General features: G+C 34.8%; 1 protein-coding gene across 1 annotated transcript in view; it reads left to right on the top strand.

Annotated features, from left to right (window-relative positions):
* The first annotated feature begins 7407 nt into the window (after positions 1-7407).
* Positions 7408-18002, top strand: part of sptlc2b (serine palmitoyltransferase, long chain base subunit 2b) — a 79677-nt gene continuing 69082 nt past the window's right edge. The window contains exon 1 of the mRNA XM_079889483.1: positions 7408-7640. Within this exon, the coding sequence (XP_079745609.1) occupies positions 7494-7640 (147 nt within the window). The 5' untranslated portion in view covers positions 7408-7493. The remainder of the gene's footprint in view (positions 7641-18002) is intronic.

Below are 18002 nucleotides of genomic sequence, written 5' to 3'. Positions count from 1 at the left end.
AAAATTTCGAAATGTCATTGCATGTTATATCAAAACTCACATGATGATTGATGAAAAAAAAAATTAATTCTAAGATGTATTCATTTATAAATAATAATAAAGGAAGTAAATAATTTTAAGGATTAAAAGGGATTTAAGGGAATAAGAGTGGTAAAAGAGTTCTAGGTATAACTGTAGTTATGAAGTAATCAATTTAAACTATTTGCAAGTAATATTTAATTTTAAAATGTGCACACGTTCACTCTTATTCATTCGTATGTCTGATATGTTGAAAAAACGCAATTGTTTCTTGTCTCGTCACATTCATTTATGAATTACATGAATCATGATCACATATTTTCAATTCAAAATGCAAAATTTCACAGCTTTGTTTATTCTATACTAAAATGACAAGATAAGACAAATAAAATTAGAAAATATAAAATATTTTTAATTCATAGCTCAGACTCCGCCTACGCATGTGATAAGTGTTTTAACAGAGTTTGAAGTAAAAAGAGCCCCTATTACATCTGAAACTGCATTATTTAGATTTATGATACCGCATGATTTCCTTATAGGCTGTAATTATCTGCCATAAAGTGCCAGGGCTGAAGAACTGATATAGCCAAGCTAACTCAAATATGTCTTTCTAAAAAAATCATAATTTCTCTGGCCATATTGCTGTCCAATGTATAGTAGGAGTGATTTAGGTTTCCTAATTGAAACATTCTACGATTGAGTAATTTGGAGTTGTGTGATGTATTTTGTTCCTACATTTTATTTATTTCTTGAAAAATGCACCCAATTTGCATAATGATTAAATGTCCTCAATAATTTAAAGGGCCAATAAATAACAACAAAATCTCTGCTCCAAAAAACAGTTTAGGGATTTATGTGTTACTTAAAGCAATGTTAGTCCCATTTATCATCTTTGATTACTATTAATATCACTGGAAACTTAGCAGCCACCAGACCCACAGTTTAGCTAATTTACAGTTTTATTGCATTTAATTTTGAATGTCTATGGAAGTTGGGGTGGATGGAATGATCAGGCCTAAACATGTAAGAACACTTGAGCATGTGGTGTATAACGCATTATCAGTTATTGAGAGCTCAGTTTAACCCAATTTAGCATGAAATATTTTACTTTGCTTAATTTTCCTTGTGTTTTATTTCTGCTGTAATTCTTTTTATTGCTCATTAAGATCCAGTGAAAAACAGATGCATGCTTTATGCATCAGTGTAGTATCTATACGTCTTTTTTAATATCCTTTCTCATTTTGTTTCTCATTTCGATTCCAGCATTGTCCAAGTTTTCAGGTGTATTTAATTCTTCAGGACAGGCAGATAATGAGTCCTCTCTTTTCTGTTGTTTGCATTGCTAAATGCATGGAGCAAGAAAAATGAGTTTCTCATTGATGACAGCCTAAGGAAATTGGTTCATTTGCGAGCTTTTGTATGGTTTGAAGAACAAACAACCAGCACATTGTTTTGTATCATAATGGAAACTTTGGTAAGCGAACAAAAGCTAAGATTGATAGGTTCTTATCTGCTGTCCACGGAGGAACAACCAGCAATATTCCAGGCTGGTTGTTTCAGTCGATTGGGGAAAAAGCTTTTTGTTCTTTTGGAGCGGAGACAAAAACAACTTTTAAATAGCGTTCAGCTGCTCGTCTGAAGCTCCAGAGCGCTTCAGAAAAGAAACTAATGGTTGTGTCAGTCAAACAGATGCCTCTTTTATATTAACCAGTAAATAGCCATGTACTATATGTTTATTAATAAGACTTTACTGACTGTTTATTGTTGATTATATGTGCACTCTTGGCCCTGGAAAAACATTCAATAATTGAACCGTTAAATGATGACCTTTTAAAATTTGAGAAATAATTTTACTGTAAAGCTACTTTGAAACAAAAAAGCGCTTGAGCCCTTAAATCCCCAATCATTTTGTGGAAATACCTGCGGTGTAAATATCATTTGAGGCAAAATCTTACAATGGCTAATTGGAAACGTAGTATTTTATACAGTTAATGATAATCACACACTTTTTGCATAATTTGACAAAATTACAGCTTGATTTGAAATGACAATAAAAATATTCTGGGGGCTGTGGTGGAAATTACGTCACAACTCAGGAACTTTGATGTAAAGACTGATATATAATTTTCATAATAAATATTAAATAAAAAAAAAATCACTCTTTGTTTAGATTATTATAATGTAATAATAATCATTTTATAACAATTATTTTATGGTTTTAGCACAAAGGTAAAACAAATACATAAAAAGACATCTGAAAAATAGCAAAAATAAATGATGAAGGCATGGTGAAAGTTTTAATGACCATTGGAACATAAAAGTGAACATAAAAGTTCCTGATTGGAACATAAAAGTGCTCAGTAGATGCGACACCCTTCTATGCGAGCATTCTTTGTGACATTATATAGAATAAACAGCATAAATCTGCAAAAATTACATATTACATATGGCTACCAGCAATATTGTGGCAAATTCAGAATGAAGGACAGTGTAACATTTGTCACAATATTGTTTTAGTGGTTTTATTCAGTACCCTATCCCTCTCTCTCAGATAAAAACAAAACAAAACATGGACACTTGTAGAAATTAATGTACCACAAAGAATTATTGCAGTATATTTTATTTCAATCTTAGCTGTAAATCAGAGCCTGTTCTCGTTTTGTTTTGCAAAAACACTGGGAAAGATGGAACCATTAATCTTTGCATTGATAAAGAAGGAAATCCAGTCTGCAAATGGACTGATATGAACAAGATCAGTTGGCAGACCTGCTTTTATTGTTCGCTTATTGCATCATTTTTCATGCTGTTGTGGGGTTTTCAGCCATGATGAATGTAATGCTGTATGAAAACATGCTTTCACAGAAATTGATGTACACAGAGCTCTTTTCTCGAAAGTAGGATGTGGGTTGCCCAAATATTCTCATTAGGAACTCTTGCAAAAACAAGGAAACAATTACATATGCAACTTATTTAAAACCTCCTAACTAAGGGTGCTCCAATTGATCGGGCACCAATAGTTTGATCGGTGGTCTCTATAAATGCCGATCAGAAGAGCCGAACAGATGACGCAAAACTTGCGAGACAATTTTTCTATGCACAGGCAAAATTGCTTCATTACATTCACCAGTCTGGCAGTTCTACCGGGTGTCCGAAAAGGACAATAAATTTGCAACGTCTTTTCTCAAGTGAGCATAAACATTTCGTTAGCCTCATAGCATAATTGCCTAAGTCTTTTTTTTTTTTTAAATATAACTTGGGCAATTATGCTATGAGGCTAACGATTTGGGAAATAGTTGCATGTGTATCAATATATTGGATCCATGCAATCTGTCTTAAAGTGACAGCAGCCTAATATTCCGTCTGCCATTAATGTTAATCAAACAAGAAAAGACAAAGAGAAAACCACGCATTACTCTACATTGACTATGCAGTGTTGTTTTGTATTTGATTACTTGTTTTTATTTTACTTGTTTACATGTCTTATCTGTTTTTTTGTTCTGTATTATAATTATTTCACAGGAATGCTATATCGGTTCAAATCTAAGCTGTTATCTCTAAGAGAGGAAATGGCATATGTTGCTTGTCAATAAATGAAGAGTTGTCAATTGATGATACTTTCTCATTGCTTAATTTGTTTAATACAACGTTGTTTAGAATAGTATTATTTATTTTGGTGATCGTATCGGCCAAAACTGCTTCCAGTGATCGTAATCAGACCCAAAAATCCTGATCGGAGCACCCTTACTCCTAATTCAACACACAATATTTAGTCTACTATTTGTCAAAGTTTTTCTGGAAATTGATGATATGGCTAGAAGATAAATAGTATTAATTTATCACTCCATACAATTCAATTTTCATATTATGCACATTTTTAAAAATGTACATGGGGAATTGTGTAGATTAAAAGCAGTAGCGGGCTTAAAATTGATCCCTGGGGAACACCCCAACTTAGAGGTCGATTTGAGGATTTGTGCCTTTGAAAATAAACAAACCCTTTATCCGTCTGTCATTCAGATCGAATGAGAGTTGATGAGAAGACATTACGGGCCCATGAATCTTTTAAAAAAGGAAATGCTATACAAGTACAAACTATACAAAGGACTAAATGCAGATTTAAGGCTAATCTGTACTTGAAAGTACATATAACGGTAGCTAAGGGGCAATGCTATTTATTAGAGTATAGGATGTAGATTTGTACAGTATATGGATGGGTTTTTTTGATGATTGGCGTGAAGTAGTAGTTCTGTCAGAGCAGTGCTGAAGGCAAATATATCTGTTAATCAAGAGGGATATTAAATAACAGACACACAAAGGGGGTGGATGTGCAGTCTGGTTGACTAAGATGATTTAATATATTTTTAATTCAGCAAAACAGGATGGGCGGGTATGGCAAACATAAAAAGAGGAAGATCTAGATAATAGGATGAAGCTAAGTGAATTTTATATTGAGAGTGAAAGTGAAGAATTACATCTCATCACAGTTAGAAGAAAATTAGTTTAAAAAGGTGTGTTCGTCAGAAGGCAGGGAAGGGCTTTTATTTATTTTATTTTATTTTTATTTTTATGTCTCTATCAATTTTTGAGTTTGGATTATTAGGCTACACAGGAGGTTTAATTGGAATTATTGAAAGAAATTGAACACCATCACACAAAAGTTTTAGACAAAATTAGATAATTACATCCTTAATGTTGACTTATTAAGCCTGTGAAAAACTTTGATGTACTAATAAAGACTAAAGTGAACCATACAATTTTTTATGTTAAAATACTTCCCCATCCTAGCTTAATCTGCAGTAACAATGATCATTCAGTAAGTTATTTAGGTTGATTTCTGTTAAATGTGTAAACAACAATGATTACATTACATAATAATAAAAATACTGTAAATGCTGAATAACTCAGAAGAACAGACAGAGCATGCTCAAGTTGCATGCAAGAGTCAAAAGTTGAGGTTTATTATAAGGATTAACTAGTACAAAAATGAAATAATTATAGGCCTACGTAATGAGATTGAGGGAGACATTTTACTAAACCTACAGGCCATAACCCGGCACAATAGCAATGTCAAATTATTTGTGATGAAAACCAACGCAGAGGATACTTATTTTCCTCGGCTCAAGTAGCATGATGTTCCTCAGAGCATTTCCTTCTCTTTATTACCTAGCTTTTAAATTAGAACTTATTACGTTAAAGTGGTTCACATGTTGAATTATATATCTTACTAAGATGTGATTTTATAGTTCATAATCTTTATTGCATTTTAGTCTGGGACTATGCTTATGCCTTGTCTGTGAAACTGGCTATCTAAACCAACATTTGGTGCCAAAAGCTAATCCGAGGAGATCTATAATACATGGAGAAAGCTGTTAGCTTTGCCATTCATCTTCAATGGCAGTGTGTGGCGTAAGTATGTGATTTGAAATCTGGCACTGAAGACAGAGATGTTTATAAGCCATGTTCTTATCTGAGGTGTAAATGTGATTGACTCATCAGTCTATAGAGCCACGGGAAATTGTGTCATAGCAATGATGATTGGTTGATGGCATCATGAGAATGTGCAAAGTCTCAAGTCCTTCACCTTCAACTATGAGCTCTATTACTTTGCTTGAAAAAAAAATGAAACACAGAGAGTGTAGTTATGTCCTCCACCAGTAGGGGCTAAAAGGGCAATGCAAACCAAGAGCTACTGAGTTACAGCATGGCAATTTTTTATATACATTCTTGTTTATGTTGTGCTGGCTATTATTGGCAGTCATCTTGGATTTATACTGATACCTTGTGTGGATGCAGAATCATGCAATAGTTTTCTCTTCTGCATGCCATTGTAGAAATGGCAAATTTGCAGTGAGCCATGATTAATACATTCTCTGAGCGAAAGTAATAATGGGATACCAAAATAAAGAGAGTAATATTCAGCTGGACATGTGATCTTTACATTGCAGCCCCCATGAGGAAAACCCACTGCATGTCAAATAAAATGTCAAACATCATCTAATTGTATATTAAGTACATAATGATGAAAATGAGTGCACTCTTGAATCTGCAAGCCTTTGACCTGAGATTGATTGATTTTAAATTTGATTCATGTTTTTTTTTATTTCATATAATTATTATTTTATTATCTGTTTTGTTAAGGTTTGTTGAATATATAGCAAAGACAATCAGAATGCCTCAAATTGTGCTATAAAGTTAAATAAAAGCACTCATTTTGAAAAAGAAAATACGTAATCTTTTTTTCCCCACTGTAAACCCTAATAAATTGGCAAAACTCAAAAAAACTAATTAAGGCAATCAGTTTCATCAAAATTTGTAAGGTAAGAAAGTTTAAGTAAGCAGAACAGTTAGGTTTTTATTTTGTACTCATACACTTTAATTTCTCTTAACTTGAAATATTAGAGTAAACTAATCTAACTCACACATTTCATTCACAAAACTTAAATATTTTAAATAGTGAAATAAGTTAGCTTTAACTAAATAATTCAATAAATGCTAACTTGCTAAATGATACCACTATGCTTTGATATCATTAGCATACCATAGACATTTCTGAATGAGTTAACATATAGCTACCTGAAAATACCTCAAACCAAGCTCATGCTCTTGTCACCATGTGGTGGCACCCCCCAAAAACCCAACAGAACAGAAACTCTTCTATTAGCTTACATTAAACACTACTTAACTGCCCACTTCACATTAATCTTGCACATTTTAAAATGTTCTTTCCCTTTATAGTGTTATGCTGGGAAATATAAATACCAGCCCAGTTTTACTTTAATTTAAGTATCATAAAACTCAAAACAATAAAACAATTCTGATTACTTAAAATGTGTTTTGTGAACTCAAACGAAAAAGAAAGTTCTATATAGGTAATTTGATTGAACTAATTTGTTTAATTTAAGTTTACCCTACTCAGATCAATTAATTATTTTGAGCATTACGGTTTACAGTGCATCTTTCAAAACGTATTTTGTACCTCATTTATGAAAAGTGCCTAGAGGTGCTGAAACTCTTAAACTCTAACTCTTTTTTTTTTTTAAGACATGAGCTTATTTTAATCATATACAAGAAATGTTAAGTTTCATGGTCTTTTTCACAAAACAGATCTCAATAATGCTTACACCCAGTTAGATATTTAACGTAAAGTTAAGCCTATTATGTCAGAGTTTCCATTACTCTCTAGAGCTTATCTCGTATCCAATAAAAAACGCATATTGTGTGACGTAAGACAGAAGGTTGGTTGGTTCACGCCCCCAATGACTTCAGTCGAATAATAAATATTCATTAACAAACCACCACGCCCACAAAATGTCCCTCAACCCCATTGGCTGTGAGTGTGTGTGGAGGACGAGGTCTTTCCAGTATTCTAGAAGTGGGCGTGTATTTGTCATTCGACGGTTTGGAGGATATACGGGAACTCCAGTGAGAGATTAAACAAGTGAAGCAGAAGACCACGCACACATCTCCGGCCTGCCATGACGCAAAACTCCGCTATTAAGCTTCTAAATGGAGATACCGTTCACCGGACGAAACAAGACAAGAAAGCGAGCGGAAATGGGTTCGTGAAGAGCCATTGCGTGTTCCAGCAGCAGCAGAAGAGATACCGCCGCCCGGCGGAGAAGGTGAGGCCGCCTCCTGCCATACACACACCCGGAAACACGCTCCAGTGTACACACACAGCAGCTGCCACTGCTGTTTACTATGGTTACAGTAGATAAATACATTCTGTTTCATATAGAAATTATAGTGAGTTACGGGTTTTGTTATAGGAATGGAACGTTGATCGTGTTTATGGGTGTGGGTGCGGGTGTGGGTGTTTGGGTGTGTGATCTCATTAAAGTCTATCATGGTTTCAGGAGTTTTCTTCAGTTCGAACAGTTAACCAGCCGAAATGGAAATAACTAGAATCTTCTTTACACGCCTATATATAATATATATGAAAAAAAAAGAGAAAGAAATTATGATTTTGGAATTTTAGTTTGGATATTTATACACACACACACACACACACACACACACACACACACACACACACACACACATATATATATATATATATATATATATATACATATATATACATATATATACATATGTGTGTATAAATATCCAAACTAAAATTCCAAAATCATAATTTTATTCATATTTTTTATCGTAATAGTAGCTGTTAAGTTAGTACATTTTATTTTTAATAAATGCCTGGTCGGAAATTATAATTTTAATTATAATTATAATGCTTATAATTGTAATAATGTAATAATAACATTTAATAGGTGTAAAATACAGATTTCATGTGAATATACAGTACAGGCCAAAAGTTTGGACACATTACTATTTTTAATGTTTTTGAAAGAAGTTTCTTCTGCTCATCAAGCCTGCATTTATTTGATCAAAAATACAGAAAAAAATGTAATATTGTGATATATTATTACAATTTAAAATAATTGGTTTTCAATTTATTATACTTTAAATTTTCATTTATTTCGGTGATGCAAAGCTGCATTTTCAGGATCATTACTCCAGTCTTCAGTGTCACATGTGACATCCAGTCTATCACATGAACCTTTAGAAATCATTCTAATGTTCTGATTTATTATGAGTGTTGGAAACAGTTCTGCTGCCTAATATATTTGATGAATAAAAGGTTAAAAAGAACTGCATTTATTCAAAATATATATATTTTTTTTAATATAAATCTTCTTTATTATCACTTTTTATCAATTTAACACATCCTTGCTGAATAAAATTATTGATTTATTTAAAAAAAAATAAAGAAAAAAATTACTGACCCCAAATTACTGACCAGTAGTGTATATTGTTGTTACAAAAGATTTCTATTTTTAAAACATTTGCTTCTTTTTTTTTTTTTTTTTTTTTTTTTTTTTTTACTTTTTATTCATCAAAGTATCCTAAAAAAGTATCACAGGTTATGAAAAAATATTAAGCAGCAGAACTGTTTCCAACTTTGATAATGAGTCATCATATTAGAATGATTTCTAAAGGATCATTTGATAGACTGGAGTAATGATCCTGAAAATTCAGCTTTGCATCACCGAAATAAATGATAATTTAAAGTATAATAAATTGAAAACCAATTATTTTAAATTGTAATAATATATCACAATATTACATTTTTTTCTGTATTTTTGATCAAATAAATGCAGGCTTGATGAGCAGAACTTCTTTCAAAAACATTAAAAATAGTAATGTGTCCAAACTTTTGGCCTGAACTGTATATATATATATGAATATATACACACATCTTCCACAATATAAACTATACAGGGATCCTTCTCATGTGGTACAACTATAATATTAGGCCTAGAGGTTAAAATTAACAACAGAGCCCAAACTGTTACATTCTGCTATTCATTTTCTGAAATAATAATTACACACAAAAAAAAAAAATGTTAACTGTTTGCACACAACTCAGTTGCACATAAGGTAGTTTTTCTAAACGCTTGTCTTCATGACAAATTTATTCAAACATACATATACAGCTGTTTCATTTATGTCTTTCTGCAGTTGAAACACTGATTGTGCGATTACATGAGACATGACATTTCAGTAAGTTGTACTGTATCTTTTAACATACCTTATGATGTTCATTCATGCCATAACAAATTGTATTAAAGTGGAATAGATGTTACGTCACATTAAGAGCATCAAAACACCCTTTATTGTTGGACTTTTGTGATAAAATGGACAGAATTTGAAAGCTGAGACATTTCTTATCACAAGTAACAAAGCACAAAGCTCCTTGTGATTATTGGATGGGAGGCGCAGCGGACTACAAATAATGTTTGGTGTAGGGAAAACCACAGATCTGGCAACCCTGGCTTGAACCACAAGTGAATCATAGGGTCAAATAGAGCCTGCTTTAACGTTGTTATTTATTAACTGTTAATGTGTTATTGTCACATAGACAGCTCTAAATTCAACATGAGACGTATGAGTTGCAGTCTGACACGTTTTCCACCTCCATTTAATTGACAGGATATAATCAGCCTCAGCCCTGATCATTGGCTGTTTTTAAACAATCAGCCAATGAGTGAAAATAAATGTTTTTATCGGCCAATACTGATCGTGCATCCTTTTGAAATTTACTCAGTATAGCAAATTTTTTATATAACCTAAAGTGCCTTATTGCTTTTTCTTAACAGCTAGGATACTATAAAAAAAAAGTATATTTTTAAGCAAAATGTTTAAGTGCCATTCTTCTGCTAGAATAAACTGTCCTTTCCCTGACCTGTAAACTGAGATTAGTGGTTGTTCTCTATTGGTCTTGAGCACATAATTTGTTAAACTGCTGTTTGTTATCATAGCTGCTACTTTATTGTGAATTTTAACGCAGTCTGAGCTCCATATTAACCAGTCAGCATCAAGAACTGCCTGTTTTATAAAATAAATTGTTAGTTAATGTGCATTAAAGTAGTTGAACATGTACTGAAACTTGGCTTTAATATATCTTCAAGTATTTCACATTTAATTGTACATGAACTAAACATTATATAAGGTTTGTTAATGACTTGGTTATTATGAAGTTATTATATACTGCCTACTTTTAATGCTCAACATTAAAAGCCCATTAATGTTATTTTAAAGCCCATTAAAGCAGACCATTAAATTGTGATGGTTAAGAGATGGATAGCCTAGATTGAGTTGTTTTGGATAGATTGAGTGGATTGAGTTGCTTTGTTCTTTGCAACCTGAGGATGTTTGCCCAGAGCACATGGGAGCAACAATTTTTCCATGAAAATGAGCGTGTTGTCAAGCTAGTTTTTTGTTGGGTCATTGAAATGGACCTTTGGGTCAGGTGTTCTGTGAAACATTGTTTTTTTATTTTTAAGCTAAACGCAAATGCACACACCATAAGTAGGTCTGGTCAGTACATTGATTATTTATATATATATATATATATATATATATATATATATATATATATTTAATAAATTGAATTAAAATTTCAGTTCCAAAAATTATGTTAATGTTAGATTCCTTTCTGTGAATCAGTTGCATAAACATAGCCATTATGTTAAGACTGTGTCTTAAGTACTAGTATGACCAACTAGCAGTTAGTCAAGGGGCAGTCAGACTTAGGCTACTTTTTAGTATCAAATTATAGCCTACCAATCTAAGTTTTTATGTAACTGACTTAAAGGGATAGTTCACCCAAAAATGAAAATTGTGTAATTTATTACTAACACTCATGTCGTTCCAAGCCTATAGCCTAAGACTTTTATTCATCTTATGAACACAAATTAAGATAATTTTGATCAAATCTGAGAGATTTCTGTCCCTCTATTGACAGCTTTTACTAATCCATATGAATTGAGTGGTTTAGTCCAAATTTTCTGAAGAGACTCGATCACTTTATATGATGAACAGATTGAATTTAGGCTTTTAGGCTGCGTTCACACTGCAGGGCTTAAAGTGTAAGTTGCAGGTTAAATTTTTCACGAAGTAATGCAATGTGTTTATTAAACATAAAGATAAGAACCGCCCACCATTGTTTTTTATACCAAAATGCTGATATAATATGAAAAGTTGGCACTTTTAACAGTGGTTTTAACCGCTCCCGCTGCCTTCCACTAGATGGGGCGTGACGTCATAAGAGGAACTCACTAGTAGAGTTGCCGTACGCTTGCAGCTATATTCGCCTTACATAACTTCAGAAAAGTTGGTTGTATGTTTTATTTGATAAAAAAATTATGGATAAAATAACTCCATTGTAAACATACTCGTGTGTGCTTGACTTCAAGGGGACCGTGATCCTGCCTGAAATGAGAATAAGCTATTCGCAAAACAAACGGGTTCAGGCACGTCAGATCAGCCGGTCGCAGGTCGAGCTGTTGCACTAAACTCCAAACCGCGTTCACCTCACGGCAGCACACACTCTCCACTGCTGATAGCCCACACAAACACAGTGATGGGGACATCGATCTCTCTTTTTCTTTTCTGACAATAAATATCGCTAATTAAATCGTGAGAAATTGATAACGCGTGGACTGAGGAAGGGTATTACATGACGTTTGAGGCGTCGATGAGACTAGCGATTTGTGCAGTGTGTGCATCTCTAACGTTGCAGGCTTGCAGCTCTGATTTGGACTGACTTACTGTAAGTAAATAATGTCTTCAGTCGTTGTCCCTCCTTGCTATTCTACATGACGGCAATATTTTGAAAAGACTCGCTTGTTCCGTTATATTATCCGGGTTAAGTTTGCACCAGGCTCTAACGTAGCTAACGTTACTCACCTGGCCAACCCTCCACTCATTCTCCTCACACCAAGCATTAATAACTCTTTGAGTGCCATGGCTCCCCTCTCTCACGCCTGACCAGTTAAAAATTGTAGGGCTGTGGTCCATAAAGAATTTGATGGTTTCCCACATCCTCAGTCGTTCTCCAAATAGCCATAATACAGTGGGAATCTAGCAGAGTATGGGTTGCGAGTTCCTCTTATGACGTCATCACCCAGTAACTGAAAAAACACGCTACCTTTGAAGAAACCCCAATAAATGTTATTTTAACGCATTTTAAGACAGAAATAATTAAATATATACATATAGAGCACTTTAATTTACACATTAATTGACTGTGGTGGTTAACCTGCAACTTACACTTTAATGCTCAATTCCGATTTTTTGGAAAAAAATAGATTTTTTTGCAAGGCCGTTCACATTTCCAATTAAATGCGACCTTTTGTGATCTCCTGTGTGAACGTGAAATGACCCAGAAGTGACCCGCATGCGCAGAAGAGTACTCAACGGTCAACGACGTCACTTGTTGTTTGCGGAAGTAGCTAAACTTCAACTAACTGTGATTCACTCACACACACACAACACACGAGCGCGCGCAGCGACCATTACACAAGAGCCAGACAGCAGCCGCTGACCTATCTAATATCAGCACAAATAAGTTAACATAACGTTAGTCTACTCTTATTCACATTGGATATATCATGATGGTGGCCGTGGGCTTTTATTTATTTTTTTATTTAACGGGCTCGTCGAGGTCGACCCGTTCGGCAGATTTACCTCAGCTCGACGAATATGTAGTCCGTTTTCAAATCGACGACTACTTCAACGCAGAATTATGACGTTTGTCGTGTATCAATGACGTGCGGGTCGGATACATGCGACCTGGCCGTTCAGACTGAAGTCGCATTTCAAAAGATCGGATACGTATCGGATTTGGACCACATACCCAAGTGGCCTGGGTCGCATTTGAAAAAATCGGATCTGTGTCGTTCAGACTGTCATGAAAAGATCAGATACAGGTCGCATAGGGGCAAAAAAATCGGAATTGGGTCGTTTCAGCCTGCAGTGTGAACGTAGCCTTATTCACACATTGATCAGTGAACTTAAACAGGAGTTCAACCGAACCTGCTTGGAAAAAACCTCTTGCTGAAGCTCAAACGTGCTGCGTAACACGAGAATGAACCTCATTGGTTCTTGCTGAAGCTCAAACGTGCTGCATAACACAAGCTGAAGCTCAAACGTGCTGCGTAACACGAGAATGAACCTCATTGGTTCTTGCTGAAGCTCAAACGTGCTGCGTAACACAAGAATGAACCTCATTGGTTCTTGCTGAAGCTCAAACATGCTGCGTAACACGAGAATGAACCTCGGCGTTGCGACGTTCGTCTGTTATAGGACAACTTAGTTTGAATAAATGAGCAGACACTGATTAGCTAGCCTGGATGCCAGCCGAACTTAGCCCCGCCCACAAATTTTTAGGTCGGGAAGTTCGGTCTGGACTCGTTCCATTGAGGAGCTATTATGCCCGAACAAAAATTGTTCGGACCAATCAAATTGTCAGGGCGGGCTTTATACGATGATGGACAGATGAGCAACGGTAACGTAATCATTCACGTCATCAACGAGCGCTTGGGTTGAATTCAAATGACTGCCGCTGAAGAATTGAGATTTCACGAGTTCACGCTTACAAATAAGTCAGAATAAATGCATATTTGGCGTGCTGTCCGAGGAGAGGCTTCGGGCTCGGTATTCGGCCCGAACCCAAAGTACTCCCCCATATTCCTGGCTGTGGAAGAACAAGCCGAGAGTGAGTGGAGGGATGCTGAAAACTGTCAAGGAATGTTAGGTGAGTTGACAGTGAATAAATATATGCTTCCTCTCATGCTGATAGTGTAGACCGTAGACGGTTGATTGGATTGATTATTTGAATGTGCTCCTCCTGAACTTTGTTTATAAAACATCATGTGTAGATTCCGCCATCGCGTCTGTTATAGAAGATATCGACAGCGCATTAATTTTAAAAGAGGAACAGAGAACCGCGATCGGAAACATGAATGAAAAACATACGTCACTTACTCCGTTGCTCTGATTGGTTGTAGGTCTATCCAATTGAGTGCAGAGGCATTTTTTTTCCTGGTTCGGTTTAAACACGCCCCATAATGAAAGCTCAATGGAGCAGTATCAGACTCACATTCTGACTAGAATCTGAGTATGACGACGTCAGGCTACTGATTAGCTACTTGATCGCCTAAATTAAAAAAATGTAATTAATATTTGTGTACTGTTTAATGTTGTTATCGATAGAGATACGCGGATGGGGTATTATTTCATCCGCAACCATATCACAAAACCCATCATCCGCATCAATGTTTTTTGACCAAATTTTAAAGCCGCACCCGCCCGCCATCCGCTGGTTGTTTTGCGATCTATGGATGATGCAATGCTCTGCCGATGCGAGCCGCAAGAAAGCCCTTGTTTGTTCTAGAAAGGATGCAGCAAAGATATTTAATGCTAATGTATGAGGCATAGGCCTACGCTGAGTTTCATTCATTTACGATGAGATGCGCTCTAGTTTACAATGCAATGCAAGTGAACGCGGTGCGCCGGCGCCTCAATGTCACGGTTATTATATTGTCTGCTATATTTGTTTTTTATTTATTAAATACATGCAATTGGTTGATGAAACATTTATTAAAATTAAAGATACAATTTGTACAAAACGAAATTCGCTTTAAAGAAAGGCTTTTAACAATGCAATGCAAGTGAACGCGGCGCGCCGGCGCCTCAATGTCACGGTTATTATATTGTCTGCTATATTTGCTTTTTATTTATTAAATACATGCAATTGGTTGATGAAACATTTGTTAAAATTAAGATACAATTTGTACAAAACGAAATTCGCTTTAAAGAAAGGCTTTCTACAAAGCAAAACTTAATGAAGTGGTAAAAATCATGTCTGACGATTTACAAAACTTCATTAAGTGGTAAAAACCATGTCTCCCGATATATTGCGCATCTTATGATCCTATCTTTTATTACAATTGTTTTTGAGCTAAAATGTAATATACATCATATAGGCTATACACACTGTATATGTTTCTTTTATCAAACATGTTTGGGGCCAGTCAAGGGGTAATTAATCTGCACGATCAGTTAGCCTATCGGTAATGATACGTTGTTTATTATTGCAAATGTTTATTGCTAATGTTTATTATTGCAAATGTTTTTCATTTGTTTAATAAATCTCATAATGTTGGCACATCACTATATCATAGTCATAGCTTGTATTTCTATCTCAAATGATTGGCGGTTGGTCAGGGGGTACTTGGCAAAGAATCAAATACAGTTGGAAACAACGTAGACCATTAATAACACAGACTGTTAACAAATGTTTTTAATTAGTATTTAAAAATTCTCTATGATAAAAAATGTTTGGAAAAAATATTTTAATAACACGGTTTTGGCGGTTATAGAGTTCTAATGACGGTGTTCAACTATAATCGTCGGTCTCACGGTTATATACTAACCGTCACACCCCGTCACACGTCAAGTGAACATGCTTGAGCTTCTGTTTACCTCAATTGATGTGTGTGTGAGTGGACTAAACCACTCGATTCATATGGATTAGTTTTTACAATCTCTTTATGAACTTTTTGAAGCGTCAAAGTGGTATTTGCTTAGCTGTCTATTGGAGGGACAGAAATCTCTCAGATTTCATCAAAAAGATTTTAATTTGTGTTCTGAAGATGAACGAAAGTCTTATGGGTTTGCAACGACATGAGGGTGAGTAATTAATGACAGAATTTAAATCTGTGGGTGAACTATCCCATTAAAACAATTTTGAACAGTCTTAAAGAAAAAAAAAAATGTGATGACTAACTTATAAGACTAGTCTTAGCAGTGTATGCAACCGGCTCTAGGCCAAACTGTCCGTTACAGTGAACTGATTAAAAACCGATTCTGAACAATTTGTTTCATTGTTCAAAAATGTCATGACAGTCTCTATGTGGCATTTTTTCCATGTATTAAAATGTTTTAGTAAAACATAATATACAGTATAGGTAAATATTGTTGTTAATTATCATATATTGTTGTATTGGTGTACAAAAATAAAAATTGTTAGCTAAATAATAGTCTTTGTGTTCCATTTAGTAATAATAGTGTTGTAAACATGCCTTTATTAATGATAATTTTTTAATTAGATTTTAATTCATTTTAAATTCATTAACGTTTAAACGGAAATTTAACAACTACTCAGGACACCCTATCTGTCTGTCAATCTGTCTGTTTTGTGTTGTCAAAATATGGATATTTCGATATGTAGTGATACTGAAATCTTAAATGGTTCCAATACTCCTTTTCTGCAGTATTGATACACTGATACCATCTGCATTTTCTCATTCCCTCTTCTCTCCGACGGCATATTGACACACACCCACCTCCTCTCACTCACTCGTCTCATTCGCTCCAGTTGAATAGTGCTTGTATTGCACATTATTTTAGTCATTCCCACAGGTTTCGCACTCACACCAAAAGCGCACACACCAGTGATCTATATATACAACCCTCTACGCACACCTTGGCAATAGAATTGCCATTGGCTAGTCAATTTTTTTGTTTACTCGCCAGACTGCTATACTATTTTACACACACACACACACACACACACACACACACACACACACACACACACACACACACACACACACACACATATATATATATAAATATGAAGACTTCAAATGCAAAAGCCTCTTAAGTCTGTCTAAAGTTTTTGTTTAATATTAACATTTTTATCAGGCTCCTCCTATAGGTTTCTACTCAAGTACCGGCATTTCTGAATGGGCTGAGGCTGGGATTTAGTGAGTTTGAAGTGAAAGTATTTGATGAACGTATAGTATGTACGGAGAGCATTCACTCTCATTTTTAACATAGGTGGCTTTTAGAGGCTTTTGCATCGGGGGTCTTCATATATATTAGGGGTGTACCGATACACGTATTCGTATCGAACCGAACGATACGGTGGCCGAGAGGTGCTAAACAAATCACAATCATGAAAACACAATAAACAAATCCAAAAACAAGAAAGATTCTTTGGACCATTTTTCCTGACGGCGCGACCACAGCGTTGCCCAACATCACATTAACAAAAAAATGTTAGCTAACCGCTGGAATCCTCCTCACACAATGGACAGACGAATATGCATAGTGTCTCTCATGGTCATTATATCGATGGAACTCTCATATGCATGGATCCAATGTCAAGACTGTGAATTTATGGCATGCTGCTTTTGATTTTGTCAACTTTTTTAACATCTCTGTAAATTTTTTTTTTTTTTTTTTTTTTTTTTTTTGGTCTATATTGTGTTTTACCTTTTTATTTTATATTCTTGAAGTCTACCAGGGGTGGGATGGGTTCCAGATTTGTATAGTTGCTTTTTGCTTTGTATTTTTGTGTTTTTTTACTTTAAAAAAGAAAACTCAATAAACAGTTGTTAAAAAAATAAATCCATAAATATACGGATAAATGTAATAAATATCATTAAAATATATCGTCCAGCCTTACTATAAGTAGTTTCAGTAGTTTGATGTAACATTACTTATCCATATTTAAAGAATGGCTTTGTCTGCCTTGTTTCAGGGAGGAACAGTTTTGATAACAGACTGACTGGCTGGGTAAATATAAGACTTCCCCATATTTAGCAATGTAGGTTTTCCCCACAAAG

The sequence above is a fragment of the Squalius cephalus genome (assembly GCF_949319135.1).
Source record: "Squalius cephalus genome assembly, chromosome: 12".
Classification (NCBI taxonomy): Eukaryota; Metazoa; Chordata; class Actinopteri; order Cypriniformes; family Leuciscidae; genus Squalius; species Squalius cephalus.
Note: the sequence above shows the minus strand (reverse complement) of the source record. Positions and strands in the feature narration are given on the sequence as shown.